The sequence below is a fragment of the Erpetoichthys calabaricus genome, chromosome 13 (assembly GCF_900747795.2).
Source record: "Erpetoichthys calabaricus chromosome 13, fErpCal1.3, whole genome shotgun sequence".
Taxonomy (NCBI): Eukaryota; Metazoa; Chordata; class Cladistia; order Polypteriformes; family Polypteridae; genus Erpetoichthys; species Erpetoichthys calabaricus.
Window position 1 is genome coordinate 74,811,810 of NC_041406.2, and position 19,582 is coordinate 74,831,391.

General features: G+C 37.2%; 1 protein-coding gene across 1 annotated transcript in view; it reads left to right on the forward strand.

Annotated features, from left to right (window-relative positions):
* The window catches only part of LOC114645141 (heat shock 70 kDa protein 12A-like), a 51,827-nt gene extending 34,090 nt beyond the window's left edge, over window positions 1-17,737 (forward strand). The window contains exon 4 of the mRNA XM_028793036.2: window positions 13,113-17,737. Within this exon, the coding sequence (XP_028648869.2) occupies window positions 13,113-14,161 (1,049 nt within the window). The 3' untranslated portion in view covers window positions 14,162-17,737. The remainder of the gene's footprint in view (window positions 1-13,112) is intronic.
* The last annotated feature ends 1,845 nt before the right edge of the window (window positions 17,738-19,582 follow it).

Genomic DNA, 19,582 nt, shown 5'->3' on the forward strand with positions numbered 1-19,582 from the left:
ACTACTGCTAATGTACTCACATTCCTGTCTTCTATTTTCAGTCACCATGGTAACCCCGCGAGTCTGGTGACAGATAATGGGGTTCAGTTTACCTCTGCTGCTTTTGCTGCTTTTCTGGAAGAAAGACAGATTAAACATCACCGCTCCTCACTGTATTACCCTGCTGCCAATGGACCTATAGAGCGATTCAATCGTGTACTGAAACATACGATTCAACTAGCTATTCAAGAACATCGTCCCTGGAAAGCTGCCATTACAGACTTTTTGCATGTCTACCGTGCTACTCCACACGCAACTACTGGCGTTTCTCCATTTGAACTCCTTCATGGTCGACAGATGTGCACAAAATTGACCATACTACCACCTACTTCTTCAGGTTTACAGTCTGCCAGTGATGTCCGTACCACAGTTGAGCAACACCAGAACAGGGTGAAGGTCTACACTGATGCCAACTGGGGTGCTCGCTTGCCTAGTTTCAAAACAGGGGATAAGGTGAGGGTCAGAAATCCTCTGTATGTTCCAAAAGGACACCAGAACTTCAGCAACCCTGTCACTATCAATAAGAAACTGGGTGCTCATACATACATTTTGAGTGATGGAAAAACCTGGAATGCATCTCATCTGGTTGCTTTTCCAGACTGTGCATCTACACCTGTCCAGAAGGAAGTCAAACCACCAGAGCTTCCTCAAACACCCAGACCCAAACGCAGTACTCACCCACCAAACTGGTTGAAGGACTATGTTACTTAAAATAATAGTGCTGAACCTGTGGAATAATATACTTGCATTTGCTTTATTTTGGTTGTGGAATATACATATCAGGTTTTTTAACTATAATTATTTCATTGCTTGATTACGTGGAAATTCTGGGAATTTTTTTCGTGTTAATCTCATTAGCAGGCAGAAGTAAAGGTTTTCTTTAAAAAAAAAAGGAAAATGTTGTGTTCAGTTGTAGTTTCTACCAGAATGCTAGGGGGAGTTCTTATAAAATGTGTTACCTGTTGAAGGGATAGCAAAGGAGTCTACGAATAAAAAGAAAGTCTTCTTGATTGGTGATCGTTCGTGCCTGTCGTAAAATAAAGAAGTTAACGTTCTGAGTTATCCATGGCTGGCTAATTATTTTACTCTGCTCTGGACATAACAGATATATAATCTGGAATGTTAAATTAACAGGTTTTAAGTAAAAAGTATAGTTTTGAACATAATTTGATACTGTAGTCAAGCATGACAAAGGGAAATGTGTTCATTGCATTTGGTCTTTGCAGGAACCTCACAACCTTTGGTAGTTGATTGATAATTCAAGCATAGGAAGGGATGCTAACATTGACAAATAAATGTTTAATAATATGTCTTGAAGACTAATGTGATGTAGTTCTCAGTTATGTCAAGAATCCCAAGACTGTAGATAATGTATTAAAGCAAATGTTTGCAGGAACCGAGGCCTAGTGAGATGGAATCAAGCTTTTCAGTTGCACTAAAGGTCATTCAAGGAGAGATTCCACTTTGTTTGTATTTAGGGTTTAGACGTCAGAGGGCATGCATGCATGTGTGTATGCATTGTGGGATATGGCCGGCCGTTCATCCCGGCCAATACTCCCAGGCCATCAGTTGGAGCCCTCCCTGCAACATGGAGGTGCCCCAAATTCTAGCAGGGCCTCATGAACAGTGGAGTTTTAATGCACAGCCCTGCTGGATACTATGGGGGCCGCCAGGAGTCGCTGCAGGGAGGCCCAGGGATTTATATTTTCCGTATAGCCCGGAAATATTTCCAAGTCATGGGAACGGAAGAAATGATATACTTCCGGGCTGAAGAAAAAAGACAAGTTTTTACCTGACCCGGAAGTGCTGAATAATCACATGGACTGAGGACTCAGAAGCACTTCCGGGTCAAGGACTATAAAGGACTGTGGGAAATCCCAGACGGATTGAGCTGAGCTGGGTGGAAGGGTGGCAACGCGTCTGGGAGGGAGGATTGTTTATTATTGATTATTGATTATTGGAGTAGTGTGGAGTAGTGGTGCTTTGTGCACATTATTATTATAATAAATTCAATATTTGTACTTTTATCTGGTGTCTGACGTCTGGTCTGAGGGTTTAAGAGGTCACGGGGACCTTTAAACTGTCACAGCATATATGTTGTTTAGGGAGTAGATGCTAAGATAGTCCACATTTTCTCTAAAATATGGATAAATCTTATGCAGTGAAATGTATCATCCACCTAGGAATTAAATATATGCCGTGTTGGCAAAGAAGCAGCATGTACAGTACATATTTAAAAAAGTGAATGAAACACCAAACTTTGAGAGTAGAGAGGCTTCAGGGACACTTCATTAGGAAACTACACAGCTAAGAAAAGTGGTTAATTAGTGTTAGGACCAAAAGCTGACTGGAAAGTTTCAAATAGATGAGTAAATGAGGTGCTGAGTTGATTGAGCACAGACAATACATGCTAAGATCCTGGAAAGTAAAACAATGCTAGGGAGTGGATGGAAGTTAGTAAAAGAGTGAAGGGTTGGCTTCTGATCAGGAACTACTTTTGTAAGGGCAACAACCAGCTGGTGCATGATGAACAGAGTAGAATCACAGTAGATGATTTCAGAAGATGGATAGGCACATCTATAAAGCAAGTATTAAGCCTGGAATTAGAGAGAAGGTCAGAGACATCAGATATAGAAACAAGTGATAAGTTAGCAAGTGGTAATGGATAAGTAGTTCATTAAGTTGGACAAGACCTTAAGTAGGTGGAAATAGAGAGAGTGTTGATCTTACTATGAAAAGAAACAACAAAGTCGTTGCATTCATTTTAAATTGACATAATCTTTATCTTTGACTCATTTACTGTATCTGTCTGCTGACTAGGAAGCTTAAGTGAGGGTGAATGAGAAATTAAATGGTAAATGCAGTTTGGCGTGGCTGAGCCTGGTCTTCATTCCAGCATAGCCAGAGTGTGTAACTTGCCACAATCTGAGTGTCAGCACAGTTGTTGCAACATGACAACAGGAAATCCCCCACTTCCAAAATAGGTGAAGCATTGTAATCAGTGACATCCTTTCAGTTTCCACAGGGAACCTCTTATTCAGGTATTTTTTACATACATGAGAAAAAGGTCAGACAAACACAACACTTACAAACTTGAACAAACACAGTTGACCTTTTATGTAGCCCCACTATAATTTATTAAAAATCAAACACTGAAATCACTTATTTGTAGTATAGTATTCAGACCCTTTGCTATGGCACTCCAAATTGTGGTTAGTCTAGAACTTGATTGGAGTCCACCTGTGGCAAATTGAATTGATTGGATATAGCATAGAAAGGCACACACCTGTTTATATAAGCTGTCACCATTCCAAGCCATGAAGTCCAAGGAACTCCTTGTAGACCTCTGTGATCAAATTGTGGTGAGGCATAGATCAGGGCAAAGGTACAAAACCATTCCTAAAGCATTAAGTATTCCCAGGAGCACAGTGGCCTCAATAATTGTGAAATGGGAGAAGTTTGGAACCACCAGGACCCTACTTAGAGTTGGTCGTCTGGCCAAACTTAGTAACCAGGCAAGAAGGGACTGGGTCAGAGATTGAACCAAGGTGCCATTGGTCACTTTAACAGAAGTTCTCTGCTGAGATCGGAGAATCTATTGGAAGGATGACCATCTCAGAAGCATTCCATCAATCACACATTTATGGTAGAGTGGCTAGATGGAAGCCAATCTTAAGTAAAATGCATTGAAATTATTAGGCAGATCTCCAAGCACTATATCTTGCATAGACCAGAAACTACCCATTGCTTGCCTAGTACCATGCCTCCAGAGAACCATGGTGGTAGTAGAATCTTGCTGTGGGGATACTTTTCTGGGGCAGGGACAGGGAGACTGGTCAGAACTAAAGGAAGGAGGAATACAGTAAAATACAGAAAGGTGCTTGAAGAAAACCTGCTCTAGAGTGGACATTCTTTCAGCGTGACAATAACATGATGTCTATAGCCAAAAAAACACTAAAGTGGCTTCAGGACAAGTCTCTTAACTGTTCTTGAGGGGCTCAGCCAAAGCCCAGACTTAAACCCTACAGAACATCTGTGAAGAGACCAGAAGATGTCAGTTTACAGATGCTTCCCATCCAATCTAACAAGGCTTGAGAGACACTTCCAGGAGGAATTTGGTAAGCTGCCTAAATCCAGGTGCACAAAGCTTGTACAGATTTACCCAAGGAGAGTCAAAGCTGTAATTACTGCCAAAAGGGCTTCTACAAAGTTCTGCACTAAGGGTCTGAATACTTACATGAGATATCATTTTTTAGTTGTTAATAAATCCGTAAACCTTTTTTGAAAATGTTTTCAATTTATTGTTATGGGTTATTGAGTGCAGATCGATGAGCAGAAATGGCAATTTATCAATTTAAAAATAAATCTGCTACACAATGCATGCAGAAAGTGAAGGTGTCTGAAATCTTTTTGAATCCATTGTTATTTTATTTATAAAGCACGCCAAACACCAGGTAAAAGTCCACGTGACCGATATCGTCGAATAGGGATCCCTGGAGACTCCTAGACTGGTTCGCCTTCTCCGAATCGCGGCCATCTTGCCCAGGTATAAGGTAAGTGTCCGAGTCACAGTCTGATTCGTGTCGACAGACCTCTGAAAAACAAGTAAAGAAAGATCCCGGCGTAAAGGGCGTTTTCTCTGCACATACCTCCGGCTTTGAATGGCGGTTTTTAACGTCCTTTAGGCAGTCCGGCGTGTCTGATTTCCGAGAGCGCTCCTGCTGTTGCGCCGCTCGGGCTTCCTCGGCTTCAATCAGCGCCCTGTCTTCTTCACTGCCCGTCAGGTATGTCCAGAGTCGCTCGGTGTCATTTAAGGCCTGTACCTTTGGGCGACTCCCATTCTTTTTGCCGGATTTTCTCCCCATCACGGTCCGAAGTAAAATAAGGCTCACTGTCACAGCGCTCTTGTAATAGCGTGGCGTTTCGAGGTTCAGGTGATTCGACGCTACCTTCTTGGGGTTCACTGTTTGCACAAATGATTTAATAACAAGTCCTCTGCCAACGGATGGCCAGAGAATCCTGCCGACTATGCCAGTGTAACAGTTGAGGCTGTTATCGACCTTTCGAACCCTCAGGTAGCACGCCAAACACCAGGTAAAAGTCCAAGACTTTTTATTTTTATAATAATACTGTGCACAAAGCACCCTACACTCCACACTACACATACAAATACAACTAACCAATAATCAAATACAATAATCATTCCTCCTCTCCCAGACACTTCGCCACCCTTCCTCCCAGCTCAGCTCAATGTCTGGGCTTTCCCAGAGTCCTTTTATACCCCCTGACCCAGAGGTGTTCCTGTCCCACAATCCACAAGTTCTCATTACTTCCGGGTCAGGGAAAAAGTCTGTTTCTTCAACCCAGAAGCACGTCGTTTCTTCTTGTCATGTGATCATGACGCACTTTCGGGTTATAGGGCACGTAAGAGTCCGACAGCCTCCCTACAGCGACTCCCGGTGGTCCCCAAGGTATCCAGCAGGGCTGTGTATACAAACTACAAGGTCCATAAGGCCCTGCTGGAATTCGGGGGACCTCCATGCTGTTGGGAGGGCTCTACCTGGCGGCCTGGATGTGTGGGCCGGAATATTTAGCCGGCCCTCCATCACACTGTTTATACACTATTTATGTAATCCAATAAGAATTCAATAAGAATGAGATTTGGAGTGGTGCTGGGTTTTAAAAGTTTTGGCTTCTAACTCATATTACAGTCCATATAAGGACCTTAAAACACATGCAGCATAGAATATGGTGTAAAGATATGATCTAAGAAACTGGATAAGAACCTTGCTTTTTAGAACAAATGTACAATTTAATTGCAAAATCACAGGGATGTAGCAATAGTTGGCAGCAGAGACATAGAAATAGGTAAGCAGCTGGGTCAAGATTATAAAATTATATCCCGATGTCCTTATTTAAGGTGGAAAGCAGGAGTCCTGTCCTTCTCTTTTCAATTTTGGTCTGATATTTTCTCCTACTTCTTAACAATTGCATCCCAGAGTGCAAAACAAATATCATTTTCAGGTAGACACAGTTAGGTGTATCAATATGCAAATTTAAAGCAAGAAAAATTAGGCCAAAACAAAGTAAACAGTTCTTTTGAATGAAAATTAGCACAGATGTACCTGAGCATTTGAACTGAAGACCCACCTACCTGACTAATTCATTGGTCATGGGTTCTGTCCAGTAATGGCTTATTCATTGGATAACATTGCACTTCATGTGATAACAAAAGCCTTAACGGAACGACATGTACAACTAAAAACTAAAAGGTAAAGCAAATGAAAACATTATCAGGAAGAGACTATGCTCCTTATTTGTTTATATCCAAGCAGAAGGCCAGTTTACCTGTGCAGTTTAATACTTTCTCTATAATGAAGCCACTTCATCAGGCTATTCATGAATAGACAAACCTCCTCTAGATTGTCAAGGTAGCAAAGTAATGTATTGTTCACTTTTTAAAATTAAACAGGTTTGCATATCAAAAGTACAATCTTTTGAATATTTAGCCTTTAAGATCTCTTGCTGAAAGATTATATTAATCATACTTACCTGTCCTTCCCTTTAAAATTGTGTCAGAATATCTTTTTCAATTGTCTGAGCCACTGGCATCTGTTTGTTCATTCTGCTGTGCTTTGCTTGTTCTGACTGATTTTAATATTCATGTTGATGTAACAAATCAAGATTTTTTTTTTTTTGCATTTACTTCACTGCATTGATTTATGTCATCATGTTAATTTTCCCAATCACAAAAAGAGCCATATTCTTGTCTTATCTTTTAATCCATCAGGCTTGAATGTTATGATATTAGACCATAAGGCAGTCTTATTTATTGTATCAAGTGGTTTGCCTTAGTCCCTTGCAAGGAGGATTATTATTTTTCGAAATGTAAAACTTGTTAATATTACCTCTCTAATAGATGTAAAAAGATAGTTCTGTACATTTGGTAATTTATAAAAAACAAACATACAGAAAAACAAACAACTTCTTCAGCTGAAACTATTTATTTCACAATCATTATTATTAATAGTGAGCTTTATTTTTCACCATATATAACCTTTTGCAACTTTCAAATCTTTCAGCAATTTCTTCTTCTGATATTTGTGAAAAATTGAACAATTATTTTCCTAAACAAAGTTCAAGTCCTTTCATCAACAGTGTGCAACATGTAACACCACTGCACCTTCATTATCAGTGAGATTTGGGGCTGTTGTCGGTCCGGAGCACACATGTGGTACATTTGCTCTAGCTGGCACTGTCTTCATTTGTGAGCTTGTGAAAAAAGCTTAAGTTAGTCTTCCTCCTTCTCACTGTACTTACTATCTTGGTTAAGGTTATATACTTATGTTATGTATTCATATAACAGATATTGTTAACACATTTCTTGCATCTGGTATTCTTATAACCAACTTTAAAGAATGGTCTTAAGACATTTTTTCTAATTATAGACACATTTCCAGTCTTTCATTTTGGCTAAGGTATTACAGCATACAGTTGCCTCGCAATTACTTTCCTGTATGGAAAGGCACAAGCTATTTGAACCATATCAGTCTAGTTTTAGGGCCAAGCCAATTGCTGAAGCTGTCTTGGTACAGGTTGTGAATAATGTTCTAACCATGGTAACTCTTCTGTTCTAACAAGGGGGCTTCGCCCCTGCTCGCTTCGCTCGCCTACCCCCCGCGTTTTGAACCCGTGCCCGCTGGGCAGCTACGTGTCCGGATGACGCACGTTTAATACGGAGCGTTTGCCCGTGTCATTCTGGAGTCCCCCACTGGTAATATAGAGCTTCGTCCGTACTATCACGTGGTGCATTGTGGACTACTGTGGACCCCGTAGTTTTTCTCGTTTCAGTTTGTATCTCTGGTCAGTTGAGCTCATGTTTTTCAAGCTTTTGAATTCCGGTCTTCATTATCTGTAACCTGCTGTCCATGTGCGTGGCCCCCTTGTTCAACCTGTTTATGACGTTTTACTTTCCTTTCTACTCTGTCGTTAATTTCTGACCTTGCTTTATTCTGGTTTTGTTTCAATGACACTTGGTCCGTGGTGATTATATGTAAAGGAGGCAGTCTAATTTTCCCCTTTTGACAACAACGTGTAAATTCATTATTTGTATTGCCAGTTGTTTCTTCTGGGAAGTTAAGTGAATGACAATGATTGCAAATAACATTCATTAATCCCAATGAATTTTCCTCAATAGTGGACTCATTATTGAAGGCGTTGTCAGCCAACTGGCGTAAGCATTTAGCAGGTGTCTGGCGTTGATGTCCGCGACGGGCATGTTTTGCTTGTGGCGTTTGACTGCCGCGTTGTTGCATGTACATTATTTGTGACGCGCTATTTTGTAGTTTTAATTGATTTGCCACCGCTTTGCGAAAAGTCAGTTTCAGTCTACGTCGTGCATTGGATAAGTAATAAGGAGGATCGCACTCACTGTTAATATGTAGGCTTTTCTGCAGTTGAACGGTTAATAGTGCTTTATTGTAAGGAGATCCACCTATGCTCACACCTATGCTGCCTAGTGTGAAGGTGTTCAGATGACGTATGTTTAATATGGACGTTTCGTTTAGAAATGTGGTTTTGGGTGTCACTTCTTATTGATGGGGGGGGGGGGGGTTGAGGATTGTTGTTGCGCGAGCGTCTTCTTTCTTTTTGTGTTCCATGGGCTTGACACCTATGCCGACACCTATGCTGCCTAGTGTGAAGGTGTCGACGGTCACTTTAGAATATGTGGCTTTGGGTGTCACTTCTTATGGATGTGTGGGGGGGATTGTTGTTGCGCGAGCTTCTTCTTTCTTTTTGTGTTCCTGTGTCTTGTTTGAATCCCCCTCTTTGTGTGTGTCCCGTCCCTTACTTGTAGGGTCTGTGGGGTGGTTTTGTGTTCTTTTTTTTTTTTTTCCATGGGCTTGTTGAATCCCCCTCTCGGTGTGTGTCCCGTCCCGTCCCGTGCCTGTAGGGTGGGGGGGGGGGTGGTGTGGTCGTGCCTTGCTGTTGTGCGCTCGTCTGTTCTTTTTTTTTGATGTGTTTAGTTTCGTGTGCAATGTGTTTCGTGCTTTGCCCGCGTTTGACTACTTTTTTATGTGCCTTTTCCTTTTTTCGGTGCTTGTTGCGCCTCATTTCTGTGACTCCTTTTTGTATGTGCTCACTCCTTTTTTCTGTGGTCTTGTCCGCCACTCGCGGCCCCTCATCCGCCTTTGTCGCCCTCTTTTGTCCGCCTTTCTCCGACTCTCGCGGACTCTTTTTGCGCCTGCGCCTCTCGCGGACCCTCATCCGCCTCTCTCGCCCTCTTTTGTCCGCCCTCTTTTTTCCGCCTTTCTCGGCTCCTCAGCCGACTCTCGCGGACTCTTTTTGCGCCTGCGCAGTACGTCTTTTTGCAGCTACGGCCCATGGCCGGATGTGCCTGCGTCCATCATCCGGTTTAGCATTCTCGGTTAGTAATATAGATACTCCTGGTTCTTTCAGTGGCCTTTGACACAGTGTGCCATTCTGTGCCCATTCAACATCTAGAGTATTTTTTTTGGTCTTTTGGATGTAGCTTTGGAATCGTTTTTCTCTTATGTAACTGGCAGGAAGAAATTTGCGTCTATTGGGAACCAAAACTCCCTTTCTGTCCATGTTATATAAGGAGTTCCTCAGGTCTCAGTACTGGGCCCAGTGCTTTTTGTTATTTATTTTGTTGCTTTGGATGAGATCTTAAGTCAGTATAGTATGGGCTTTCATTTCTATGGGCATGATAAACAGATTTATACAGTATTTACAATTAGACTACTTCTGACTACTTCCCACCAAACTCACTGGTTACATCGGTCATAACTGTTTAAAATTTTACAATGAGTTATTGCTTATAGGTTCTAACACTCGTCTTAAATCTGTTGGGAACTTTAATGTTCATATTAATGGCTGACCATCTATTCTTCTGTGGAAATCAAGAACTTGTATGTCTTTTAAGAATTTTACCAGACCAGATTTATTTCAGCTGATTAACATTGCACATATTAGGCTTTCTGTCACTGATCATGCAGCTCAAACACATACTCATCTTTTTATCACCTTGATTATTGTTTATTGTAATGCTCTTCTCTTTAGTGATTCAAGCAAGGTACTAAGTAGATTACAGCATGTATAGAATTTTGCAGCCAAAATATTAACACATACTAAACCCTGGAAATATGTAACTGCTTCACTTGTTTCCTTTGCACTGGATATTATTATAATATTATTTTACCATAAAGCTGTTTATGACAATGATCATAAGTCTATCATGTTACAATATTACGCACCTTGTCACAAATTGGGGTTTTCCAATGAAGAATTATTTTTTGTCCTGCACACTAAATACAAGACACTAGGTGATTAAGCTTTTAGTACTGCTACTCCCAATTTGCTGAACTCCCTGTTCCCTGTTTCAATTAGTTTTTAAAGCATCTACTGTAGAAGACAGTTAAAATATAATGACATAACTATATAAATATGTACTGAGTGTATTTTATTGTAATTTTGACAGTCGTATTTACCTGTTTTAAATTTTGAATCTTGTTTATTTTATTATTCTGTTTTTAATATACTTTTTATGTATAGTATCATTGAATGTCATAAAATGTGCCCACCGATAAAATTGATTGTTATTATTATTATTAAACAATCTTTAGTATGATTTAGTTTCAATCACCATATTACAATGGACATATCTAAATCCAAAAACAATAATCATAAGCAAAAAGAAGGTCAAAAAAGGAAATCCAAACAGGTATCAGACTTACTAAACAATACTCAGAAATTAGCAAACAAAACCATAGTTTAAATTACTTAACTCAAGAAAAAGAAAATACAAACTGCTGAACAACACAGCTGAAACAGACTGTTGCTTGAGTAAAAAAAACAATGCTTGAGCAGAGCTCCATTGGAGTTCCTGTAATTTATGTCCCTTTCCCCTCTATCATGTGACTGCTGCATAATAATAATTGCATACTATAGCAACAGACACGGTAAAAGGGGCCAAGAACTATAGGTAGGCATTAGGGAAAGGCCAACCCATTTCTGACCAATGCCACATGATGGTTTTATCTTAGGCAAGGATTCAAGAATTCTGAAAGGTGCAAAAAAACAACAGACTGCAGTGGGTTTTTTTTGTCTGAAAGAAAATATATTTGTGAACCACTGGTCCATTTTTATCAAAACTTATATCTGTGTTTGTATAGAACAGTTGAATGATAATTGCTGGTTTTTAACAACTATGTTCATGGATTTTTACGGTATATCCTTCACTCTAATATTTAATGTATATGAATGATGTACATAATATTCTAACTAACAAACCTCATAAGTTTACAAACTAGATGGACTGGCAGGCACCAAGGAATCAACAAAACTGTTACAGATATATCTGGATAGAATTCATAATTGAGCAAATATGTGGCAGTTGAAATTTAATGTAGATAAACTTAAAATTTTACACATAGAAAATAAAAATATTGGATATAATGTAATTATATAATGAAGGATCTGAAAAGAGTACTGAAGAGTGAAATGATTCTGTGCAAAATTGAACTTGCACAAGAACCTAGAGTTTCACAACTCAAAAGTAATTTGCAAAATAAATGGAGTTATCTGACTAGTGAAATTCCCTCCATTAGAACATACATTTCCATCCCATCTACAACCTTTCTCTTCATGTGCAGCAGCTTGAATGTGCAAATGAGAGTGTATTGAGCCAAATGGAAGGATGGGAGGAAAATAGGTTTGGGGGACCGATGAGGAAGAAGAAAGTGCTTTTGAACACAGAATAAACCTTAGGGAGTACTTCTTGATTTCAAACACACACACACACAATCATTTTAGAGAGTTTCTGATTTTTCAACTTTGAAATTTTACTCATTGCTATTTCCTAATGTAGTCTAAAGGAAGAATATAAGATACAAAAATGAATTATACAGAATATGATTTATCAGTTAATTTTTGGTGGTAGATTGCATGGATGAGAAAATTAACAGTAAAAATTGGAAAAGAACTAGAGTGTTGTGTACATTGCTTTTATAAATTATGAAAACAAAAAACGAAGGATGCAGGACTCTTTTTTTTTTTACTGCACAGAAGCCAATCATCTTAAAAACAATTGTTGTAACCTACAGCAGAACACACATTTTCATGAGGTCCAGATGTTGATGTAATACTCTGAATGCTTGACATTTTCAGTTTAGATGATAAAAAAGGGCAAATGGTAGAAAGGGTTTTATCAGTTTAATTACAGTGGAGAAATTCAATAGTTTTCATTTCCTTCGGAATTTTCATTTAGGAATAGTAATAATTCCTTGTGAAATAAAATGTGATTGATGGATTAACTAAATAATTTTATCTATCTATCTATCTATCTATCTATCTATCTATCTATCTATCTATCTATCTATCTATCTATCTATCTATCTATCTATCTATCTATCTAAACGGGAACCAAGCCTATCTAAGTATCAGGTAGATTTAAATAAATTGAATATATGTCATTTATGGATGTTGAATCTTCTGTGCATCAAATAAATTATTAGTGCCACATAATCAACAGACAAGATGAAATATTTGCAATAATTTCAAGTGGCAAATTGCTGTAAAATGTTTAGAGGAAAACAATATTACCATGCAAATGCCATAATCACTTGAATGTTATGTGGATTATTCTTGTGTGTATCATAGTGAAAGTGCTTTGATATTTCCTCCTCTTCACCCTTTCATTTTTTAAATGGTAAACAGTTACCTACTGGTCAGCTATAAATTGAAATATTTGTTAAAGAAAATTTAGAAATTCAGTCTAAACTTGTGTAAAGAGATCTGCATTAGGCACCGGATTCTTTATTTTTGCTAAGAAAAATGTTTAATTAAAAACAATTATTGATTTCTATGAACTGAAAATAATAAAAGTTAAATAACTATTCTTGTCTACTGACAATTGGTTACTGTAAATTTTGTAATAAGACTTCTATCTGTATTGGTGAGACACTTGGATTTTTTACGAGTTTAAATATGATAACATTCTTTTAAGAATGTAATTTTAATGACATATGACTTTTTCATTTTTTTTCCTCCAGGTGGAACAGTTGACATTACTGTGCACAAGGTAATTGAAGATGGATTTCTGAAGGAACTTCACAAAGCCTCAGGGGGTGATTGGGGAGGAATACATGTGGATAGCAACTTTAGAGGTTTCCTGAGGGACATTTTTCACCCCAGTCTGTGGGATACATATGAGAAGGAGCATCCTTCAGAGGTTCAAAAATTAATGTATGATTTTTCAGTTCAGAAATGTAGTGATCAAGAAGAAGATATACTGATCCCATGTTATTATAACTTAGTGCAGTCAGTACAGCAGAAAAATAAGAACATTGAAGAATTTTTTGAAAATGTAAAAGGGGCTTCTTGGTCTAGTGGTAGCATAAAGATAAAATATGAGAAACTAAAAGGATTTTATGACTATAGTGTTAAAAAAATCATAGCTGAGGTACAAGCCATTCTTGAAACACCTGAGATTAACATTGACTATATCTTGCTTGTGGGAGGTTTTGCAGCAAGCAGGATCCTAAGACAAGCAATCCGGAATGAATTTAGCAGAAGGTGTAGAGTGCTGTGTCCTTGTGATGCCCAGCTGGCAATTGTGAAGGGGGCAGTTTTGTTTGGAAATGACCCTAAATTAATCTTCTGCCGGATCAGTGCCCTGACATACGGTGTAGACAAATGCAACAAGTTTGATCCAGCCATACATGATAAGAATAAGCGCAGAGTAAACAATGCCGAAGATTATGTTTACTGTACAGACCTTTTTGTGAAGCTTGTAGAAAAAGGGAAGTCAGTAGGATACAACCAAGTGACCAACTACTATTATAATCCAGTAAATCAAAATCAAGTTAATATGAGGTTTCGATTTTTCTCTACAGAAAAACTGAATGCAAAATATGTAGATGAGCCAGGCATTAAACAAATTGGCCACTTTACTGTAAACATGCCTGATATCACTAGTGGCAGGAATAGACGTGTCAGACTGGATATTAAATTTGGTTTTACAGAACTGGAAGCAACAGCAACTGACCTGACCTCTAAGGAGACTCAAATATTAATGCTTAACTTTCTAACAGAAAAATGAGCATCAGTGTAGAAAGAAAAATCAAGGATGTTTAATCATACAATAATAAATAAAATATGGTTCAATTGCTTCTGCAAAGTATTATAATTTATAGTTTTTGGCATCTTATTGGAATACAAAACACTGTTTAAAGAACCAAAACCCAAGTATTGGGTTCATAACAATTAAATTTAACAAAGATTGTTAAAAATGAAAACACTGCCCTAATATCAGTCTGATGTGCAGATCTTTCATGATGTAAAAGAAATATAAGAAAATGTAAACATTTCTGGCAAGAGCTCTCTGTGCAACGGAATACAGAATGGCTCATAAACTATTGTTCTTGTATTAAGTTTAAAATAATAACAAGTCATATCTTAAGAGATCTCCATAGTGTTACAGCACCTTCACCAAAAATCTACTTCTAATGATTTATGTACAGTAAATGTTTTATTATCTGTCCTCTCTGCAAACCACCAGTGGGACTCTCTGTTTCTTTCCTGAAGAGTGAATATAACTGCTAGTTTCATTCCTCTGTTTATCTGATTGTACGAGTACCTGCATTTTATCTTCTTAATTCAAAGGCCAGTTTCAGTGATAAAGCTATAATTTGTGTAAGGGAATGTGAAAGGTTTGCCTTCATTTTGGAATCTGACTTGTTGTCTTAGTTTGAAATTAATTTTAGGGGTTCTTGTACTAGCTGGATCTGTATAGCTAGCATTAAATGTTTATTTCTGCTGGAGCTATCTGCCTGAGAGTGGAGTATTTAGCAATAGTTTGCTTGTAAAGTACTGTAGTAACAAACAGGTCAAATTACTACTGCTATTATTCTGCTGTGGAAGTCATTTATTTAAATGCATTTGCCTACCAGTTTTGTTTTCTTATTGAGGAATTTAGTAGGCAGCTGTTAGTGATAATAAATGTCTGTATTGCAGTAGTAAGATTAGTAGCTAATTAAGAAACTGATACTGCAGTTACTCCTGGTAAACTGAGTGAAGCGTAAAGTTATCTACTTAAATTTAGTAGTCCAAAGTCATATGCATCTTTGCAAGACTTTTTTTAGCACAGCAGTCCTTTGTAATTAATAAAAGCAACTTTCCTTTTTCTTTGCACATCCAAATTAATTTCTAGTTCAATTTAGGGCCCTAAAATAATGAAACTTGAATTTCTGGACATTTTTGTCAACTGCCAATGACTGGAGTTATTTTTTTCTTACAAAAGAAATTAGTATTGTAGGATAAAGATATTTTTTAATCATCTTCTTTTGTGATAACAAATATATACTGTTTGATTTATCAAATGATAACAAATATATACTGTTTGATTTATCAATGTAAATGTTCCTACTCTGCGAAAGTCTGCTTTTACTTATTCCATTTAATTTTTCAAAAGCTAGAACGGTATTATTTTCCTATTAAGTGTCTTCAGGCAGAGCTGCTGAGGGTGTAAGAGAAATAAGTGATCAATTCCAAGCTGTGATCAAAACAGTTTGGGCATAACTCTATATGCTTCAATTCCAGCTTTACAGTAACACTCTTAGAAAAATTCAGACTTGAGGTTGTACAATAGATCTGTTAATGTTTATTGTTTCATATCACAAACAATGTCAAATAACCCACACAACACTGCAGAGAAGAAGTGAAACATACCTAGTGACACTTCCATTTATCGTCTAACTTGAAGAACTGGATCATTCCTTATATATTAGCAAATAAATAAAGACATGTGGCTACTTTTAATACAATAACAGTTTGTTCCTAGTTTGTCATTATAATCCATGACAGGAAACAGGCACTATTACAGGGCCCATTCATGGCTTAAAAGGTTTTTAACTAATAATGTAAAAGTATGTTAACTTATATAAACATAGATCATAATAAAATTCAAATATTCAAACTTAATTACATGAGCATGAGCAAATATGAGTATATACAGAAAGTTTCCCCTAAGACTTGACAGATAATGAAAGGCACTATATAATATACAAGTAATGAAAGGTGCTATAAAACATAAATATGAGTTTTCCCTCACATAACTTGCCTTTAACTACAGTTATGTCTCTTTCTTATTAAATCATCTGCAGTTTAAATAACCCAGTGTCACATTGACCACCTTGTATGCTCTGGTACATTTTAGACAGAGTGATTGGGCAGAGATTCAAATGGAAACCCATGATGAAATGGTTGAAAAAAATAATGAAAACACCACATTAAAATTTTTATAATTACACCCTAACAGAAGAAGGCCAAAAATGGCACAAAAGATCAAAATTCTAAAATTTCAAAACACAAAAATATTTAAAACATGACCAAAATATAAAAGAGAGAAAAAGGCTAACTAATTAAAGTTCAAACTGTGAAATAATGCCAAAACCAACAGCTAATTTTAAAACCAAGAATATCAAAATGAAAATGACTGAATGACCAAAAAATTTACAACAAGATAAGAGAATCACAAAATAGAACCAAAGAACACTTACTAACAGGTTAGCCAGCGCTACAGTGCTTTAGCTATGGCAACATGTGCTTTTAAAAGGTTCTCAGGTAACACTTGTGCACATTAAATAAGTAATTTTAGGAAAGGCACTGGGGCCATACTATAAACATCACAAAAATATAGATAAGGAACAAACAAATGAGCATTGGACTGTCAGTCAGTCAAGTCATTGTTCAACCCGCTATATCTTAACACAGGGTCACGTGGGTCTGCTGGAGCCAATCCCAGCCAGCACAGGGCGCAAGGCAGGAACAAACCCCGGGCAGGGCGCCAACCCACCGCAGATGAGCATTGGTAAATTTGGAAAATAACAATGAAAACGTCTACAAAACAAAAAAGGACTTTAACCTTGAAGTAACTAAATAATAAAAATACACTTTCAAACATGAATCATATTAAGTTGATATTAAAGACATCTAGCGATTAGCACTTTGATGTGTGAGTTGCAAAGCAATATGATGCACCTAACAGAGTTCCACAGAAATACAAGCAAATTGAGGTTGACTGTAGGTAATCATGGGTTATTTCTAAATTAGCTTGTGTTATTAGATACAAATAACCTGCCTTACAAAATTTAACCAAAGCAGCATCATTCAACATTGCTTACAGTATTTTCCTTCTTTCTCCAAAAAGAATGCCTTGTAGGATAAAAAATGTACAGTATGTTTTTTGACATCAAGTGCTGATGAGGTTTTTTTTTGCTCTAGGATGCTGTTTTTCTTAATTGTGTTCCTATTTTCTGGGTACGTTATTGTTGAATTTGGCAACCTTAAAAGTAGCAGCAGAAGGCTACACATGACAATGCTCCCTGTTTTGACATGTAGCAATACACTAATCAGCAAACTGTACAATTGTATCTGTGACATTTACTTTATGCTACAAGACCAAATGTGTGGCTATTAGTAGTATAAATCATTATGAGTATAGTTCTGTCAGAGGTTTAAATTTATTTTTCATTTGTATTTCCGTACTTTCATTTTTTCTAGATGTTCAGTTGCTAACACTTTATTTTAAAAAATGCATTAAATAGGCTGTGTGTTGGAGAGGGACATAATTGGATTGGTGTTAAGTCTTATGTTCAAAATGAAGTAAACTGAAATATATTCTATATAATCACATTAAAGTGCTCTCTTAATATTTTGTTAAGCTAAATCTGTGTGTTATTTGGAGTGCTTGAAGTTTTTTTTGAAGTTGCCGATAATCTTGTAATCTTTTCCATAATGTATAAAGAACATTCTCTTTTTCAGGTTTTAGTTTGAGAAGTATGACAGTTCTATTCAAAACATAACCTGAGTTACTGTACTGGGATGACACTTTTCAGAACTTACTTTGGCAACAGCTACACTCACATCTCTTGGTATGCTTGCACAAAAAATAAACAAGAAAAAAGCTTACATTGGTTAAGATCATTTGTAAAATCAGAAAGAAGCATTAACTTGTATGTTCTTTAGAACACATCTATCTTCAAATATAACAAGGCAGTTATAGCTAAGTAGTATTCAAGCAAACACCTTCATCGTTCTGTTCTATCATGCCTGCTTCGTATGCATGTGTGTTTAATGTCATTTTTGTAGTCTTTGTAGTATTATTTTTCAAATGTTGTTTTTGTTGATTTTCTTTATTGGTTTACTTTGTATTGCATATTTAACTGTGTTTTGGGGATGGAGCCACAGATGGTGGGGCCAACCTGAAATCATTCTTGGCTGTAAAAGTCAAATTCATCAAGAATGGGATACCTTTCTTCATATTCACAAACAGGATTAAAAGGGAGAATATGATCATAATACTGATAGAGGAACAGGGCAGGAGTGGAGGTAAAAGGTAGGAAGTAAGTTAAAAGGAGAGGTTGAGAAGGAGAATCATAGGCGTAGGGGAAATATGAACATAGGCTGAACAGAAGCAACTACTGTATTCAGAATAAGCGTGGTATTTTTTAAGTCAAAGTTTCACAGTCATTATGTACATTAATTTGTCATGGGAAATTTTGATCTAAAAATATTTGTTCATGTGTTTACAATTTAAAATTAACTCCAAAGGACACAAGACCAAATGTAGAGCAAAAGCTGTATACCTCACAAATTATGTACACCTTGAGGCTGCAAAAGTTTTGATTGCAGACAATATGCTTTCCACGTTTCAGGTATATGTGTTACTAAGAATGGGTTTTGGAAGTAATATGTTTTATCACAGTTTCTTGCTATTTTTCTTGAGGTAAGTATATACAGTATGTTGTGTTTTGCAAGGCAGTTGTTATGAGGGGAATTTTCATGTAAATAAGGAAGTTAAAGAGCCACAAATCCAAGCCTGTGTGTCAAGTATCTTATCGTGACATTGCGTTTCTACCAAAATATTTTAAAAATGCAGCTATCCAGGATGTGAACATAAAATTTAAAACCTTTTTGCAGGTCAATGCATGCCTGGAGGAGTTTATTTTATAACTTAATTATTTTAGAACTTTTAGCTATTCACATTAATCTCTCATCTTGGTTCAATAATATCATCACTTGCAAAAGGAGTTGCACTTATTAAGAGATGTTTATTTTGCCCTAATGAGATATGTAGGACAGCATGTTGTTAGGACAGCGCCTCTCTTGTTTTCCTTGCTTCTTTTCAGCCATATCCCAATTGAGGGAGTGATGGTATTTTTCTTTCTTCCCCTTTTAATGTTTGTGACTTCTCTCATTTGTTTATTCTCACTCTTATTTAAAATTAGTAAATAACAGTTTACAAACAAAAAAGTCATTATTTATAGATCTGGCCAAATTCACATGCAAGACAGGAGCCAGTTTGTAGCAGGTGCAGTTTCTCACAAATATAAGAACAGGATTGAAAAATGCTTGTCTTTTATAGTGCTTGATGTTATGTAGAATTGAGGAACTAAGTATAGGGTGGTTCAGACCCTCAGAATAAAAAAAAACCTGAAAAGTGGGATGGGTGTAGAGAACA